This window comes from Egretta garzetta, unplaced genomic scaffold (assembly GCF_000687185.1).
Source record: "Egretta garzetta isolate BGI_Z169 unplaced genomic scaffold, ASM68718v1 scaffold768, whole genome shotgun sequence".
Lineage (NCBI taxonomy): Eukaryota > Metazoa > Chordata > Aves > Pelecaniformes > Ardeidae > Egretta > Egretta garzetta.
In genome coordinates this window covers 924,689-943,124 of record NW_009260594.1, presented here as the reverse complement: position 1 = coordinate 943,124, position 18,436 = coordinate 924,689, and the positions used below count along the sequence as shown (strand labels likewise).

Here is an 18,436-nt window from a genome sequence, read left to right as displayed (position 1 = left end):
GAGTCTTATTTTCTTTGTTGCAAACTGTTCCTCCATGGAAGACAAGCAGCCTATCGTGAAAGCACAGATAGCTGGGCACAGATGAGAAAAAGTCTGATGGTCCACTGCAGTAGTGAAGAGATCACTTCAGGCGTATCTTTCTTCACTGCAAATTGTTTGTCTTTAAAGTGCCTTGATTTCTCTGTTTCCTTGTCGGTAAAATGGAGATACTGACTTCCTGTGTGATAGTAGGTTATATTAATAAAGCATTTTAAGATGATTAAATGGCTTGTGCTATGGAAATGGAGATTATTACCATGTTGAAACTTGAAGGCACTGACCTTGACAAAAAGGTAAGCGACAGTCTGTCTGCATGATCAAGCAGCATTAGTGGGGCCCAGCACTTCACTTTCATGATGTTCAACTGTAATATAATAATCTCTAATGTAGCTGTTAGAGGAGCTTCCCAGCCTCACTGGGAGAACTTGCTTAGCAAGGTCTTTTCTACAGCATGCAATTACAAAATGAGAATGCGAGGGAGGGTATGGGATGAATGAAAACAAACATGACTCTAGGAACAACTGTTGGTGGTTAATACTTGACCATTACTTCTTGACAGGATTAATGTCTTTCTAATCACACTAATCCCTTCTGATAACTTTATCCATAATCCATCTATTTCAAAGCAACATCCAGATGGCTTCTGGTGGAGAGGAAGACAAAATAAACATGCAGAATGGGGTCTTAACAGCAGCTTCTTATATTTTCCCTTTCTCAGGATATAGGTTTTGATCTTGAGACAGGTCAAAAAACATGGTTTTTATCAGAGAGCAACAGAAAAAACTAGAGAATTACAGAGAAGATAGAAAGTTCTATTTTTATTTGTAAATAAAATACTTCGTAAGTACTCTGATGCTTATCAGTGACAGCCAGAACAAGCCTAGAGGTGCTCATAAGGGTTTAGCTACTTGTTTGCATGGGACTAATTAGATTTCCAAGATATTGAAAGAATTCCCTTCCTCATTATGTCAAAATTGCTATAGTAGTTTTGGGGGGTTTACACAGATATCTCTCAAAGCACATGTGAAACTTACTACTTAACAGTTTCATTGGTTTGTACTATTATCGCTATTTTAAACACCCTAGTAACTGACTAAATTTTTAATGAGTCACATATAATAATAATAATTCCTGGAGTTGCTGAGGTCTTCCTCTTCCCTTAATAGCTTAATCTAGGTTTCATTAGCTCTTCCACTGATCCTGACTTTGTTCTTCCACCTTCCTCCCTCAACATGGACCCCATAAAGAAATAATTTATTGTAACCTTTCATAAATTACATGAAGACTGTCCAAAAAAAGTAAACAAACTTTAATCAAGCCATCCTAGATAAAATAATTTAGCTAGATTTTTTTTTACTAACAATCAGCAATGAAACAATCGAAGTCTTAGTTAAATAATTGTCTTAAATATCTGTCCCACTAAAATGCTGCAAGTAAAAAAAACTTTTTTGAATTATTGGCCATATCCAGCTTTTGATCAAAATGCTGCTGTTTGGCTTACTGCCTTTCTGACTTTCTTTCTCCAATAAAAATGTTGCTAGATAGTTCAAAGACAAGATTTGGCTGCATCAGAACCACTTATTTCCCAGAAAACAAAGCAGAGTACATGTAGAATTACCTAAGTGCCAATAAAAAAGCCACATATCTTTTACTTGCTAAGAATAAAAATATAAACCTTAGAAAGACTGTAAGCCTGAAAATATTGTGGAGCATCAGGTTTGCATTGTGTAGAGATCTTCAGATTATCAGAACACAACTTTGAAGAGGCTTGAAAACCACAGATGTGTAAGGACCATAGGACAGATATACAGCAGATGCAACAATTTTGGAGTTTATTCTTCAAATCATGTGCAGTGTCTGAGAACACACAATTTCATCCAAGATTTGTTGGATAAACCAGATAGAATAAAAAAGAAACCCTGAAGCAGACTGTTCTAGACAGCAGAAAGAAAAGCCACAGGAAGATCATTTTTACATGTAATTGGAAAAATCTATGCAGGAGATAAAGAGGTCATGGGGCTATTTAGTTTATTATGGTGTCTGTTATTATATCCAGCACCAGATGTTTCAAAGCAAGGTGCAAGAAACCTCTTAAATCATAATAATCAGAGATTTCACTTAAATCCTGCACTACAAGATTTAATATCTCATCCAAAACTCGTTAACATGTATTTTGGAAGCCTTAGGCTTGACATAATTTTTTTTCTATACAAACTAAGAAACTTACATGAACTTACACGTTTGTGGAAATTTTTTTGCCAGACTGATCAAATGAGAGAGATGTACTGTGATTATTCAGAAAAGCTGCAGATTGTTGTTCATTGTCTTAATCCTGTTTTATCCATTTGTTCAATCATTAAAACATGTTATGGGAGCTACACATGAAATGTACCTGTGCAAGCTACTTAGCTACATAGTGAGTCAAACAATTTTGATCTATGAATCCAATATCTGTCCTGTTATTTCAAACCTAACCAGATTCTGAGGCTTGACTAGAATTAAAGGTACACTGTTTTTCATTCCATTGCGTTCCATGAGAGTCTAGTAGTGGATGACATGAGAACATCCTTGTTCAGTCTTAGACTAAGTTTGGGAAACTGTTGGGGAAGATTTTATGTAGCTGAGAGTGTCTGATGAAAATTAGACTTAAAGGGAAAACCTGAACATGATACAGTGATCTTAAGTTAAACCATCTGGAAGTGTATTCCTCCTGACTTCCTTAGAAATAAGAAAAGTACTTTTTCTTGTCATTCTTTGGCTACATTATGTGAATGTTAGACCTCTAGAGACCAACAGTGAGGAACTCCTGTGATGTAACTGTGTATTGCTTACTTCATACTATAACTGTGATAATCAATATGTCTCTTAAACTTTATGTCTTCTGTCCTGTTCCCTCTGACATCAAACATATGAAGCCCAATGAAAAATAGTGAATGAGTGATTACTGTCTCATACTAGTTACAGGCATTCCTTTCTGAAAATGATTCTGAGCAATTGCTTAAAATGACATGACCAGCATTACTCCACAGCCTTTGGAGAGCTGCTTCCACTGGTCCTTCTTAAAACTCAGCATTGCAGGCCATGAAAAGCACAGGGCTTTGTCTGAACCCAGGCCTTTGTTCATGCATCTGTCACACCACAGTTACCCCTGTTGCACCTCCATAGTTAATTACTTTTGAGGACTTTCTCATCACAGCATGAACTGAGCATGACTTTATCTGGTGACAGGATAATCTCATTATAGATGATGATCTTGTTAATGAACATCCCCAAGACAGAGCAATCTCATTATTAGCCCCCTTCAGGATTTGTCACCTAAGAGCCAATATATGATTAGATTCTAGCTGCACAACATCCCCCCAGATCCTAACAGCCCAACATCTTGAGGCTGAGGTAGCACCCCCAAAGGCACATGAATCACTGGACATAATTAATTAGGATTTTTGTCCCAAAGTACTTCTGGACATACTTGTTAGGTGAACAATAAAGACAGTTCAGGTGCTATGTGCAGGGATCATCTCCGTGTTGTTTTGCAGAACAAACACAATGCAATGGCATCAAGGACAACAGGAACAGTGTGGCTTTACCACATTGACAGTACCTTCAGGGCAGTACCAGGAGGAGAAGTGTACTGTCTGCCTCCTCGGTAGTGCCCCCTCCAAGTAATAACTCTGTACGATGTCCTAGCTGCAAGTTACAGATCTGCTTGTCAACTGTCAGGCTTTTATACCACTGGTGTCTGTTTCCCTGCATAAATACGTCTATAAAGAACACTGAAAATTATTACCATGAAAAACATCCAGTTAGTTAAAAATCAACATGATTTTCATTTTTCCTATTTTTTCTGGGAAGGTTAGGGTGGGGGATGGAACAGTGCTGAAGTCTAGTACAATACAGGTATCTCCTTTGGGCCTCAACGAGTTGTTGAATTGGCTCAGTGGCCTGTGAAACCTCAGCCTGCAAGAAGACTTCAGTACTAGAAATTTAATAACAACATAGAGATTGTTGTACAGAAAGAAAACACGTTAAATGAGCTAAATATATTTAACTCAACTGTTGTTTCAAAAAAATATTTTAGAATATTTACTCTTCCTTATGGACCCATCCAAGGGAAATTCCAAGGAACTAAGTATCATTGCTGCTACTGTTTTTTTAATATGTAGTGCTATGTTTGTACACAGACATGCAGAAAGGTGGAATTTTTATCAAATATAATGTTAAAAGAGAGGGAAGAACAATGGTTATGAGAATGAGAGTTATCGAGATGCTCATTTTCATAAATGATCCATATTACAGTGCAACCAATGTTTCCCCTTGCTCCTATAGTGTTAACAAAACCCATGCTAGACAAGAGACTGGCAATGCAGAAAAGCAATACATTTTCTTAATTAATCTAGTGGATAGCAGGAACCTGAGCACTAAATCCCACCCATTTGATTTCATTAAATCTACTATAAAGGCTAAGCTGCACTTTAGCATTGGCTCTAGACAACCTCACTCAGCAGAGGGAGGTCAAGGAGATCTCATTCAAGGAGGTGCAGCTTAGTAAATGACTATTTGTGAGGAAAGACCTGGTAAACGGTTGTTTTAATGAGAAAGCTAGACAGTGGGGTACACCAAATAGTAAAGGTGGCATTTTATTTCACCTGCAGTTTTCTTGAGATGTATGCTTTGAAGAGTTTACAGAGAATTATTCATAGAAACATAGAATCATTTAGGTTGAAAAGCACCTTTAAGTCCAACTGTCAACCTCACACTGCCAACACCATCACTAAACCATGTCCCTAAGCACCACATCTACACATCTTTGAAATACCTCCAGGGACAGTGACTCCACCACTTCCCTGGGCAGCCTGTTCCAATGGCTGACAACCCTTTCAGGGAAGAAATTTTTCATAGTATCCAATCTAAACCTCCCCTGGTGCAACTTGAGGCCATTTCTTCTTGTCCTATCACTTGTGAATTGGAAGAAGAGACCGACACCCACCTCACTACAACCTCCTTTCAGGTAGTTGTAGAGAGCAATAAGGTCTCCCCTCAGCCTCCTCTTCTCCAGGCTAAACAACCCCAGGTCCCACAGCCACGCCTCATAAGACTTGTGCTCCAGACTCATCACCAGCTTCGTTGCCCTTCTCTGGACACGCTCCAGCACTTCAATGTCTTTCTTGTAGTGAGGGGCCCAAAACTGAACCCAGTATTTGAGGTGCAGCCTCACCAGTGCCCAGTACAGGGGGATGATCACTTCCTTGTCCTGCTGGCCACACTATTTCTGATACAACCCAGAAGCCCCAAGCAACACTGGTGTCACTGGAAACTCAAATCTCAACCTCAGGTCACTTGGAAACAGCATCAGAGTCTATGTCAGAGCGGCCTGGAGCAAGTTCAGGGACCAAGCAGTGCCCTGTCTTATTTGCCTATAAAAGAGGGTCAGTGGGAGCTAAAGCTCATAAAGCTCATAAAGCTCATAAAGCTCACTTGCCTATAAAAGAGGGTCAGTGGGAGCTAAAGCACTTATAGAATCATAGAATCCTAGAATGTTTTGGGTTGGAAAGGACCCCTAGAGGTCATCTAGTCCAACCCCCCTGCAGTGAGCAGGGACACTGTTAACTAGATAAGGTTGCTCAGACCCCCATCCAACCTGGTCTTGAATGTTTCCAGGGATGGGGACTCACTTGGCAGAGAGTTGTATAGCTTGGCAGAGGCAAGCTATACAAGCAAGAGGATGACTCCTGGTCATCCTCTGGAGGTGGTAGGCAGGGAGCTAAACGGGAAAGGGAAGGGTGAAGTGACCATAGCATTTTCTTTGCTTGCACTGTGCAGCCACACCTGCCCTTGAAGGAGTTTCCTCTACATACCATATACCATCTCCACTTCAACTGGAGGCACATTGAGTCACAGTCCACTCCCCAGTGTGCCCCCTGGTAAAGCAAAAATATATTGTGCTTTGTATTGGTTTAGAAAGAAAAAAAGTTATTCTTTTAGATAAAAAATGGACTATCTGACAAAATTACCCCTTAACGTTTTTCATTTTGAAGTTGTGGTCTGGCTTCACACAGGAAATGGCTTCACCAGATTTCCTTCAGAGGTCCATCCTGACCTCAATTATTCTATGATTCTGTAAAATTATGTGTAGAGTTTCATACTTCAGTTTCTATGACTGATTATTGCCATTGCATCTGTGAACTGAGCTGTCACATGTGCAGGTTATGTAAAACTATCCCTCGAGCTTCAGGGAACAGGCGATAGGATTTAGTCCCCATGTGCGCAGCCTGAGCTTGCAAGTTCCTTCAAGTAACCAGGATCTCGCATGGCAATTGGGAAACATCCCTTTAGGCACAGAGGCTATAGCTTTAGTGTTACTGGCCAGCTTCTAAGAACTCTGATACACAGACAATCCTGAGCAAAGCAGGTAAACTGCAATAATTAGGAATTTAGATTTTCAGTTGCATTAATGGTATGCAAAAGATACCATTTGTGTTGTGTTTTCTTTCCACAGCTTAATGTCTGGGCTAGCAGCCCTGGATGCCAAGACTTCCAGTCGATTAGGTATAATAACCGTCACTTACTACCTGTGGACAACATTCGTGGCTGTGATTGTGGGAATAATTATGGTCTCCATTATCCATCCCGGTGGAGCAGCACAGAAGGAGAGCACTGAAGAGGGTGGAAAGCCCATCATGAGCTCTGCAGATGCACTGCTTGACTTAATTCGGTAACTACATCCATTCTTTCTGCTTTCTGAAGGTAACATTCTGTACTTAACTGCATGAGGAACTGTGGCCTGAGGATAAGTTCTGAACCTAAGGATGAACATTTTGTTTAAATCAAGAAAAACTCAGATTATTTTCAAGTTATCAGAAGTTTATACTGGCTGTTTCTAGTAAAATTTAAATGAATGACCACCAGATGTATCAGAAGTACTAGTAACACTGGGGCAGGGGTTTTTTTACCCCCACAGAATCACATGTAGCCTGTGGAGCTCATAATGAAATCTATTATTAAGGCCAAGACAGTATTAAAATGTAATGTTAATTTAAATAAGGGCAGATAGTTGTAATAGGCAAAACCTTAAATATAAGAGCTGAAATCCACATTTTCAGGAAATAATTCTTAAAAGTGCTATTACAACTGCTCATAGCAACTCTCAGATGGACAACACAATTAGAAAGACCACTGCTGTGATCTTTTTATTCCTTATTTTTATCACATTATTTGTTCTGCTTTGTGGCTTTTTCTTGTTTGTTTTACTTTTTTTGGCAGAAGGGAGGGTTGTTCTTTCAGACCAGCATTAGAGCACTGATGGCATTTTTATAGCCTTGCCTGAATATCCCTCTTTGTCTCAACATTTCAGGTGCTAGTGGGATTAGTTTCCTGACCAAACATAGTATGTGTCTCAGATTTATTTTGCTCATGCAGAAAGACTAAGTTTAGACTAAGTTTTGCCTTTCATTGGTAGTTTCTCAAGCTGGTGATCTCATACCATATTGGGCAGGGGCATCTAGGCCCAGTGTGTGTCTAAAACATAAAGAGTTCTCTTTGGAGTTTGGCTTATTAGAATTAAAAATGTTGCACAGTTTGTCTTTCAAAAATCCAGATTCCTGACCCTGACAGGGTGTCAACACCCAAAGTACTTTAATTAGAGTTACCGGGACCTCAAATCAGAAGAAACTGGGATGAAAAGCTTATGAAAATCTCATTTTTCTCTTCAATTGCATTTAGCCAGGCCATCTGAAACCTGCATGTTTTTCTATTGTATCAATGTCTTACTGAGAATGGGCCAAACTGTATTAGTCATGGAGCAGCAGCTGAGCGTACTCTCTTTTGTAGCTTTCCACAAACCCACCTTCTTCATCTGCAGTGGGAAGATGCCCACTTCATGGCATCTGTATCTCCCCAGTGACTTTGCCCTGATGTACGTGCAGTGGAATTCATGCGTGTGTGTTTGTGATGTAATGTTAAATCACATTATTGTGTTTCTGCTGCATAAAAAGTACTATAATTCCTACACCAAGACGAAGGAACTGAGCAAGTTGCTGGAGCTTTGAATCCCTTAGTACAACAGAGTAGCATAAGAAGTAAAAGGGAATTTAAGAAAACTGTAATCTTAACGATTGTCTTCATAGTGGCAGTGTCTGGAAACCCTTTCTTGCGTGCTGAGCTGTTCCTAAGGCCTTGGTCTTAGACAGGTAAAGGCATAATGAGACACAGTGCAATGTTACATCCAAACTGACCTTACAGCTGTCACTGGAAAGGGTCTCCCTTGCCATAGATTCCCATCCCATTCCTCGTACCAGCCCAATTGCTTTTTGAGACCCAGAGTAAGCCAGTTCATGGACATGAGTCAGATGAAAAGCAATTTGGGCGTGCAAAGTCTAAATTCAGTTCTATAGTATCATGTTTGCATAAAACAACCTAATGGCTGCATGACTGGAACCTGAGATCTGAGTCACGATCTCATCTCTCCATCTCTGCCTGGCTAGTCCCTGTACACCACAGGTTTAGTGGTGAGTTTTGGGAACACTTTATTCTGCTGAGCCTTGTTGCAGGTAAAATATTGTGTCCTGATCTAAATATTTGCAAATATCATCTATAATTTCACTTCCTACAAACATTTACCTGAGCAAATTGTAATAGTTTGCATGCATATTTCAGGTATTCATGTTTCCAACGAGGCATGTGCTTTTGGTCTGCGAAACCTTAAAGCCTTCACTGGTTTGGGCAGATGTCAACAACGACAGGCCAACGAGCCACTCTCATTATCAAAGCTTAAAAAGAGAGAATAAATCTCACTCTCCCTTTGCTGTGCTAAGCAGCAGTCACAGCTGCAATCTTTCTACCCCGAGTGCACAAACTGATGGTTTTTATTCCTCCGCTACGGAAATAACCACATTTACTAAATGAATAAGAATAACTCAACTGTGGGGAATGGGCTTTCAGCCTAGGCAAACACTATGGGTGAAATCCTGGCTCTGCTGAAGGCAGTTGCAAAACTCCTAAGTATCTATGTGGAAGTCTGGATTAAATGTAATGATGTATCTGCTGGTTTGAGCTACAAAAGCTGATCCTTTAGCTCAATGATAAATCACTTCCATTCACAGCTGGAGACCATCTTTTTCAGCCCAGATTGGCTTATCTTCTCAATTCATTAATTTCCTCTCAATTTATCAATTGCATATGTGCACAGAAGTTTACACAGGAAACATCTGGTATTCTGCAAATGAAGAATGCTAAATGTACAAGTGGAGAGATGATATATGTGACATAATTGCAGGGTTTATTTTAAAAGCATGAATCTTGGCATGGTGATGCACATATTCACCCTCACTGATTTCAGATTTGAAGCCACTTTGAAATGATGAAATACATTATTATTTCTTGTGATGTTTTATATGACATTGTTATGTTTGGCAGGGATGATGTTGCTAGAAATTGAATTTCTTGAATTTTGGGGTAAGGATTTTGCTTTTGGAAGTGGTTTTAATCAGAAATTAAAGAATGTATTGACTTAGCAATAAATGAAACCATGAACTACTGCAGAGCCTCATGGTCATCCTAAACACCTGCAGCATTAATCAATAATCACGTTATTACTCTGCATTATTTTGCAGGTGGTCCTTTCCCTGTATATTTGTCTGTTATATAAAAAAAAAAAACCCACCAATAAAACCTCCAGTATATATGACTTGATTAGGACGTAACAGTGACACTGTACTGCATAATTCTGAAATGGCTCTAAACCTCACATCAGCCAGGAAATACGCAATCTCATCAATGTACTGAATTTTGTGAATTATGTCCACAAGTCAACCATTTTTTGCAACGCTAAACAGCAGTACTTGAAAGACTTCCTTTCTAGAGGGAACCCCAAGAGACTGGGGACAAGATCTGTGATGTGAATCTGCCCCTGCCGATTCCCTCCTAGATTCAGTCTGGAAAGAGAGGCCACTGGATGCAGCATAATAGAATTGTTTCCAACATTCAGTTAGTCTTTACACCTAGTATCTTTAGTGCTGCTTTGGCCTTAAATGTCTGAATTTTTTATTTAATCTGATATAGCTTTAAACCAAATAAATCTTCTGCTGTCTGTGGAAGAGACCCATTTAACCAGGTAGTTCACTTTCATACCCATGCGGGAATCTCCCCTTCCATAACTTGCCCCTCCCTATTGACAGTGTGCCAGGATCTGGGCTACGGACAAGTAATTCAGAAGACAGCTGTGAGTCTGAAGCTGTGCAGGAGACGCTGCTCTGAAGATACTTCTCTCTTTAGCTGCCACTTTATTACTATGTTGAGACAGATGTACAAATCTGCCTTAATTATATTCAAGGTTTCTGGTGCAAGCACTGCAAGGCTCATGAAAGTATATTTTCTTCCATATTTAAAACTATACTTTCTCAGGCTAAGGATCATCTTGCTCTTTTTAACACACTGAAGTACCTGGTACTTTATGAATTTTAATGAATTTATCCTCATGGTGTGCAATACTTCCGTGAGGTAGGCAAGGACCATTTTCCTTTTTTACAGCTAGAGAACCAAGATATATGGAAAAGAAATTACCTCACTGAGGATTATTTAGAAAAATCTGTGATGCCAGAGCAAATATTCCCAACTCGTACATGACCTAGTGGGAGTCTTATTCTAGGAATCTGGCTTTTGGGGCACCTCAATGGAAGTAATAACAATGAATCAACACACATTTTTACCTTCTTTTTCCTGGATGAATTATCAAAATTAACTCTGTTCTATGTCCCCAAGAATAAAAGAGTGAATTTTTAGTAGTGTTTTGTGAGTTAAGAAATTAAGAAAGGGAAGATACAGATTTTTTAAAATAATCCAGGCTTTGAGTGTTTTGTTCAAAAGGACAAAAAGGGGCATACTTAGAGGAGTAGCATTCATTTTAAAATACTAGGTTTGTTTAATTCTACAATTTATATTCACCTGACAAGCAGAATAGAAAATGACTATAATTTGGGGACAAACATTTGTAAAACAAGATATATGACTCAGGACCACACTGTTTACATTAGCAGTTAATATTTCCACCACATTCTGTTACTGTTATCAAAATACCTTTGATTTAGGAGGGTAAATCTTGTTGCAACTTAAATCATGCTACTTGCATTTGTCACCAAGGGAAACAAAATTTGGCTGATGAGATAAAAACAAACAAACACCATAAACATTCACATGAGGAAACAAATCCCAGCCAAACGAGGGATTGACCCTCCTGTTTTACATTAGGCTGGTGGCATGTGCAAATCTGGGCACCAGCAAGTGCAGGGTTCACATACATTTTTAGTCTTTCTCAAGCCTAACCAGACAGTATGACAACACACGCTTATTCAGTTCAAAAGCTCCAGATAAAACAATTCAGTGGATACACTCAGGATCAAATCATGCCTTAGCCCATGACACACACATTTGTACATTTCTGGAGTTTACTGGAAGGCTAAGTCAGAGCATTTTACCACTGAATATTCAGGATTGCATCCAATTTAATAGCAGGTACCGGGAAACTCAATCTGGCTTAACCAAGAGAGGGGTTTTTTTTTTATACCATTAATAATTAGAAGAGGATATAAACACTGTAGAGGATTTATGTTTTCAGGGAATCCTGAGCACTCTTTAAAATAATTTCCTTTCCCTCTTTCGAAGCTAAGGCCTATATGCTATTTTATGGAAATTGTGTTTCTTGAAAATAGGGCAGGAGAAACCCAAAATCTGCTGTAATTTGGAAAAAGTCCAGGCTGTGCAGAACCAGAAATCATGCTTTAAAATGTTTACAGCTGAAGTCTGAATTGTATATATACACAGTAAGATATTTAATAGTGCATTAAATGATCCAGAGTTTAAACTATGAAAAAACTTTTTAAAATAACTTTCCCTTACATGAATGTATGTATCTTTTGCCAAAAGCCACTGTGATAGAAATATTTATCTGTCCCCTATGGCAAACTACCATTTTTACTCATTTCAGATTGCCAGTTTTCTTTTACCTCACAAAACCAGCCTGGTGCCAGCACTGTTCTGCACTGTATGTGACCAGATGTTCACTTCTGGTTAATTTTTAAGCAGTTCAAGCTGCACAGAAGCCTGAACCTCAGGTATTTACAAAGGACTCTGAAGCCCCTAAATGTGTGGTTCCTATTTGGCACAAAAGGAAACCAACATGGAAAAAAGATAATTCCATGATGAAAACAACACTGACAAGACGGACTACGAAGCAGTTTCTGCTCTCTGGTCAGGATGCCTTATTCGCAGAAGAGGAGGTGCATGGGGGCCAGGAGTAAATACTGCATTAGGAAAGCAGTAAAGAGATTTATTTCCTAACAGGAAATAAATTGTCCATCCTCCTGACAATTGGCCTGGACATCCTCCAATGTAAATGTACACTTTTTATGAAATAACTTTGCTTTGCTGGAACCATAGGGGAAATGCATTGGGCCTGTCATGTTACCTTTGATATGATTCAGGCTTTTCAAAATTCCTAGAGATGTGATGTACTTATGCTTCCACTCCAAAGAATGATTTTCTCAGAAAGCCATAGCCCTCTTGGGGCTGTGTAAGGACTTTTTCTTCCAGAAGAAGCAGGGTAAGGAGGTTCACCCTTCAGATCCCTTACTGGAAGTGAAAGGCCTTGCAACAGTGTCACCTTCAGGACAGATAAAAAGTCCCCGTGTTTGGCAAAATGAGTCCACAATATGAGTTCTGCTCTGATCTGCAAAAAAGACAAGCAAGACAAAATGGCTTAGACCTGATTAGTGATTCTTGCATTCTATTAGTATCTTTTATCACAATAATGAGGATTTAAATGCTTCATTAATTCTGCAAAAGCCTACTTTGGTCCTTTTAACCAGAGGTAGTAAGATTGATACTGAGAAATGAGATGAGGCACTGGAGGTAACTACTGAATGCAAGATGCATCCTCCTGTGGGCCCTGAAACATGTCATTTGTTCAGTCTTGCTGAATTAAATTTTGCCCTTGATTTCAGGAGGGCAAACCCTGATGGAGCCTACTGACACCAGTGGGAAGGTGTTTCAGATGTATACCCATATGACTAAGGACAGGATCTGTGGCTCTTGTGGTACAGTAACAGTAGTCAGGAGTCTACACAGCTGATGATGAAGTCATGCAGAGGACAGCAAAAGCAAACAAATTTTTGAGATTAAGATAATGTCACTGAGAAGGACCTCAGCCTATAGAAAATAGGAGCCATAGTGCCGTTCATTCTTGTGCACATCTATAAAACCTGGAAACTACAGCCGTCATGTCAAGCTACTCAGACTCCATTTTTGACAGGATAAGATCTCAAAGACTGAAGTATTAGAATACTGTCAAACACCCAGTCTTAACACCATGTTCTTACAAGCTCAGCTATGCTAGTCCAAATTTGAGAGCAGAGTGTCCAAAGCTGTTTTATGCCCAGTGCAAATATAGGTCAACAAAATATTATGAGGACACGTCTGTAGCAAAAACCTGGTCTCATGGCTTCAATTCCACAGCATGGGAGACTACAGCCAAAGACTGTCTGGTGTGGCAGGGATTAGGTAGTGATAACATCAGAGTCTGAGAGAAAAGCAGATTGCTGCTGCAGAACACAGAGTGTCCCAGAGAGAATGGGTGTTCTGAGTGGAGGACCCCCCCCCTGCCGTACCTGTGGCTGCTCTTACGCTAGAGCAGCTGGCCTAATTTCTTATTAAAAAGATCTGAAAAAGCTGAATGCTTTGAATTAACAGATGTTGTAGTCAGGACTTAGAATGAGTATTTCAGATATTCAGTAGTATAACTGCAACCAGAATTTGGCCTATGATTTCCAACAGAAGTTATCCAGCAGCGATCAAACTGGCTATCCCAGTAGCTGTAGGCTCAGGTTCTGTGGACCATTCAGTAAACAACATGAGCAGTAAACCAGTTTAACAGTGCTGGTATTTGTATCACTACTGTAGTTCTCAGTCAGCAACCTTCTGAAGAGAGCAAGAGGGCTTCCACATCCTGAGGGCAGTGCCAAGGCATGGCCTGAGCTGAAAAGTGTCTTCCTAACACAATTCAGCTTCCTAACGCAGTGGAATGCTACAGAAGCAAAAATGAGTTAATAGTGTTAATTGGTAGGTTAAGTGCTGCGAAGCAATGGAGAAGGAAAGAAGACCTCCCACCTTTTGTAGTGGCAAGGTACTAAGGAGTTCTATGTGTAGAAGGAAGCTGTACCCTTGGAGTTGCTCATTAGACCAGGTGCTGTCTGTACTTGATACAAGTCTTCAGGATTTTCTTCAAATTCCATGGCTATCAAATTGCAGAACACATGTTGCCCTAGTCATACATACACATTTCTAGCTCAGTACATCCTTACGTCTGGATCTTCTTATCCCATACAGAATTAGGGAAGGACTCCAAAATTTGCCAGTAGAATGAACCAGCCTGTGCATCACAGCAGGATGCTTTCAGAGAAGGTGTTAGTAGGTCACTTGTGTGTATACGCTGCTATCACAGCAAATGCAGGCCAGGCATGCTGTGCCAGCTGTGGCTCAATAGCTCATGGTCTGTAGAAGGTTCACTGAGCTGATACTGAAATTTCATGCACATTCACTCTTTTAGCCTGTGTTGAACTTTCCTGCTTTGTCTGGCAGAATTCCTGAAGCAGAAGATGCTCTGGGAAATGTTCTTTCTCAGGGTAGAGAGTATTTAGCTCTTAATTTTTTATGCAACCAGAAAACATATGTCTCAATTTCTGTTTTACAATCATATCCTTGTCTTAGACCTAAATTTATCTATGTTCCACACCAGTCTCACTCAATGTTATTCACTGTATTTAATTCCCTATTATTACATGAAATAATTTTTGCTAGGAATGCTGAATTGTGCCACTGAGGTTAGAGACAATGTTGCTTGTAGAGAAATGAATCCCAGATGATTTTAAGTTTCCCACGCTATTATTTTGTGTCCTGTATCTTGTAAGCAATCGGAAAGTAATGCTGGATATTTAGAAGTATTTTATCTACTTAGCTCTCTTAACTGAATAAACACAACAGCACTTACAGCTGGTGACAGCACTGAGTAGCTCAGCTTGAATTATTACTTCATAAGTACTGCCAGGGTCTTTAATTCAATATACGTCAGTGATAAACACGGTGCCTGTTCTGAGTAGAGAGACAGAGTCACTTTATGATTCTGATACCAGATCCATGTGGGTGGATCTTTATATTGTCCAGAATTACAGTAAAGCTAGTAGAGATCTGCAGGGGCCAATCTGATTGCAGGCTGGATGCCTGGAAGATAGGTAGGCAGCACAAGGAGAGATCAACAGGCTGCAACACTCTGCCATTAATTTTGTAATATGTTTGGGCAAATGCAAGTGTCTGGATTTTGTGCTAGACTGAAGCTCCCACTCCAGCTGGTGTTTCACGATGCTTAGGTTTGGTGGGACAGAGACCTACAGGAGGCGGGCAGCCCTCATTCCAGTTCCATGTTAAAAAGTCAAATCACCCACTCCCAGTGGTAACGTTTCCAGGAGATGCCTGCCAAACATCCAGCTCATGGCTGGAAATATCAACATGCAGCAAAATATACCTCTAAAGCTCTGAAATGTTTCTGAAGGGGCCTGACTAAACCAACAAACAACTCTCAGTCATCTCCCAGCTCTAGGTGACAGTTTGATACTTTCTTCTCATTATTTGTTTTTAGTCCATTAGAGTTCTCATCCACGAATTGCTCTCTTGAATGTTTTTAATTAACAAAACTAAATTTTGGCTAATACTGGATTTTTTCAATCCAAGTAAACCAGCTTAAAATAAAAAATAAGCCGAAGCTCTGGCAAACACATTCAGGTCAGCCCTTCACTGGATAAATTGTGTAATTTTGGTGAGGCTAGTCTCAAAGACTGGATCATAGTGCATAATATATTAAAAAATATTGGGAGAATTCCAGCATCCAGTATTAAGTGGGTAGTTGTAATTCCTCCAGGATAAAGAATGATAAAGAAACAAAATGCTTTAATCCTCCACAAATTTGTCTAACATTTAATCTAGCTACTAACCATATGATATTTCCTTTTTCTAGCAGTCTTAATTTGTTCTTAATTCTACTAATTAGGGCTGTAACACTAAGGGAGAAAGTGGAAACCATCAGAAATTGAATTCATATTTCTTTGTAAAGCTACAGCTCATACGTGACATTCATCTTCAGAGCTGTGCAGGAATCCTCAGTGTGGAGCTGTGCTTTCGGGGTAATTCAGTCACTCAGGAGGTCAGAGCACAATCATCACACCAACACCGTGCACTCCTGTAGCACCTTTCATCTGATCATCTCAAATCACAAAACAAAGACAATTTAATATCAATGAAGCCTTTAACAATCTGGAAGCAGAATTCCCTTATGAAGCATAATAAGGCAGTAACCATCTTTTCTCTCCAGTGCTTCCCCCTCCTATAAACATCCTCTCCATCTTTCCCAGGTCCAGCCCCATCCAGCTGTTTTTCAGTTAGTCCCCTGTCAGCCAAGGCCCTGAGGCTCGAGCAGAAGGTTGTGTCTGCATCTGATAGGAAAGCGATGCACAGCTGGCTGTTGTCTGTGTCTTGCTTTGGCTACGGATTTGACATTTGAATCAGAGAATCATCAGCTTTATGGATGATTTGCGGAGATAACCCAGTGCTTTGTGCTGTGGTTAGCAGGGTGAAAGCTCTGTTGATGGCAGCACAGCACTCGGATGTACAGCACTCCTTACAACGGTATAGTGAGTGGTGTTCATTGCTAAGCACGTCACTACACAGTGTCTTAAGTGTCTTAAGCTAAATCACTCTGATTAAATGAAAGTGTGCACAAAGGGTCTGCATTAATTTAACTAAACCTTGCTAACATGATAATTTTCTTATATGGCCAAAGCTGCTGTCCTGTGCTATCACATGCCTGTAGCACACAGCCATCATCATTTCTGGGGCTCCTAAGCAGGACTGGTAAAATGGAAGCAAATGTTGCAGTGTACAGCACAATCGGTGTATGCTGATATCCCGCAGGATTGCCAGGTAGCAGATCAGGCTGCAAGGGGCAGGTAAACAACTGTCTCACCTGCACTGAGGTGAGGAAAGGCCAGAATAGTTAAAGAAGAGTAACTAAAGTGCTGCACATCAACCTCATGTCTTGCCTGGTAGTAACCTGTCTGTGTAATACTAGTTTGCCCTAAAGCAACAGCCTTACCAAAATGACCAGTGATGCTTTTATGTGGCTTATCTGTTCTCACACAGGGGGCCAACAAAACCCCCTCATTTTCAATCTTCTGTTGCAGTCATTGGATGGTACTACTACCCTTTAATTAAAATTCTTCTCCCTCTGATTTACCCTGAAAAGGATAATTAATTATCTCTTTGTAGCAATTGCTCTCAATGCCTCATAATGTCACATTATGATCACTTAAAATAGCAATGAAATTGTTTTTTCTAAGCCAGTGCTGCACAGCATGCTCTTGCTGTGACTCCGTAGCAGCAGGCATATGCTGCTGCTGCTGCTGCTGCAAAGAGGAAAGCAGGTCCTGAAAATGTCTGTTTAGTACGCATTTAACTGTTCATATATATAGCAATTCTCTTTGGAATGAGAACGGGCTTTTCACATATACTTAAGTATTGCCCTGTCTTGGATTTTGAGCAGGACTTTAAATAAAAAGTCTTTTGGTTAGACAATTCAGGAGTTTCTCCTTGCATAAATATATGTATATGAAAGCATATAATCGGGTAATAGGCTGTCACTGTCTTCTGCTTCTAGTTTCAGAAGCTTTGGGTTGAAAATGAATCAGTTCAGAAAATGATCCTATTAGAACTATCACACAAATCTTGATTCCCAAATGCTGCATGGAAATATATGATTTCTTATTTTTTTTGACCAACTATACTATGATTCCTCTTTGAAGCCTGTAGAGGGTGTGCTCTCCATTTCAAATTAGGATTGAAAGTCTTTCTGCAAAGTAGTAATCTAGCTCAACCCAAAGTTATAAATTAGCTCCAGATATTACTGGTGAAATGTTGTGGACTGAGATACACAGGTCAGAAAAGATAACCACAAGGGTCCCTTTTGGAATTAAAAATCTATCGGTCTCACTGCAGATCTCACAGTGTATGGTCATTGCCTTCCTCTGTAGCTCATCTGGGAGCAAAGATGAAGATGTTGGCCTCACTTCGGGCTCTTGTTCTGCAGTCCCAGAACCATATTAAAATAAAACTTAGCAGAGACTGTACAGCTCTAGTCTCAATTCTTTTAATCAGGAATGAGATCCTCTTTTTGAAAAGAAAACTGTTCTTGACCAAATCACTGCAAAGTCTACATCACTTGTAATTTTAGTGATGAATATGTATCAGGAGGTACTAAAGCTTATGGATCATCTCACAGGAGTACTTTAAAGTCCCAAAGTAGATT

General features: G+C 39.8%; 1 protein-coding gene across 1 annotated transcript in view; it reads left to right on the top strand.

Moving 5' to 3' along the window:
* SLC1A7 (solute carrier family 1 member 7) overlaps positions 1–18,436 on the top strand; it is a 55,940-nt gene that overhangs the window by 10,885 nt on the left and 26,619 nt on the right. The window contains exon 3 of the mRNA XM_009644646.1: positions 6,536–6,751. Within this exon, the coding sequence (XP_009642941.1) occupies positions 6,536–6,751 (216 nt within the window). The remainder of the gene's footprint in view (positions 1–6,535; positions 6,752–18,436) is intronic.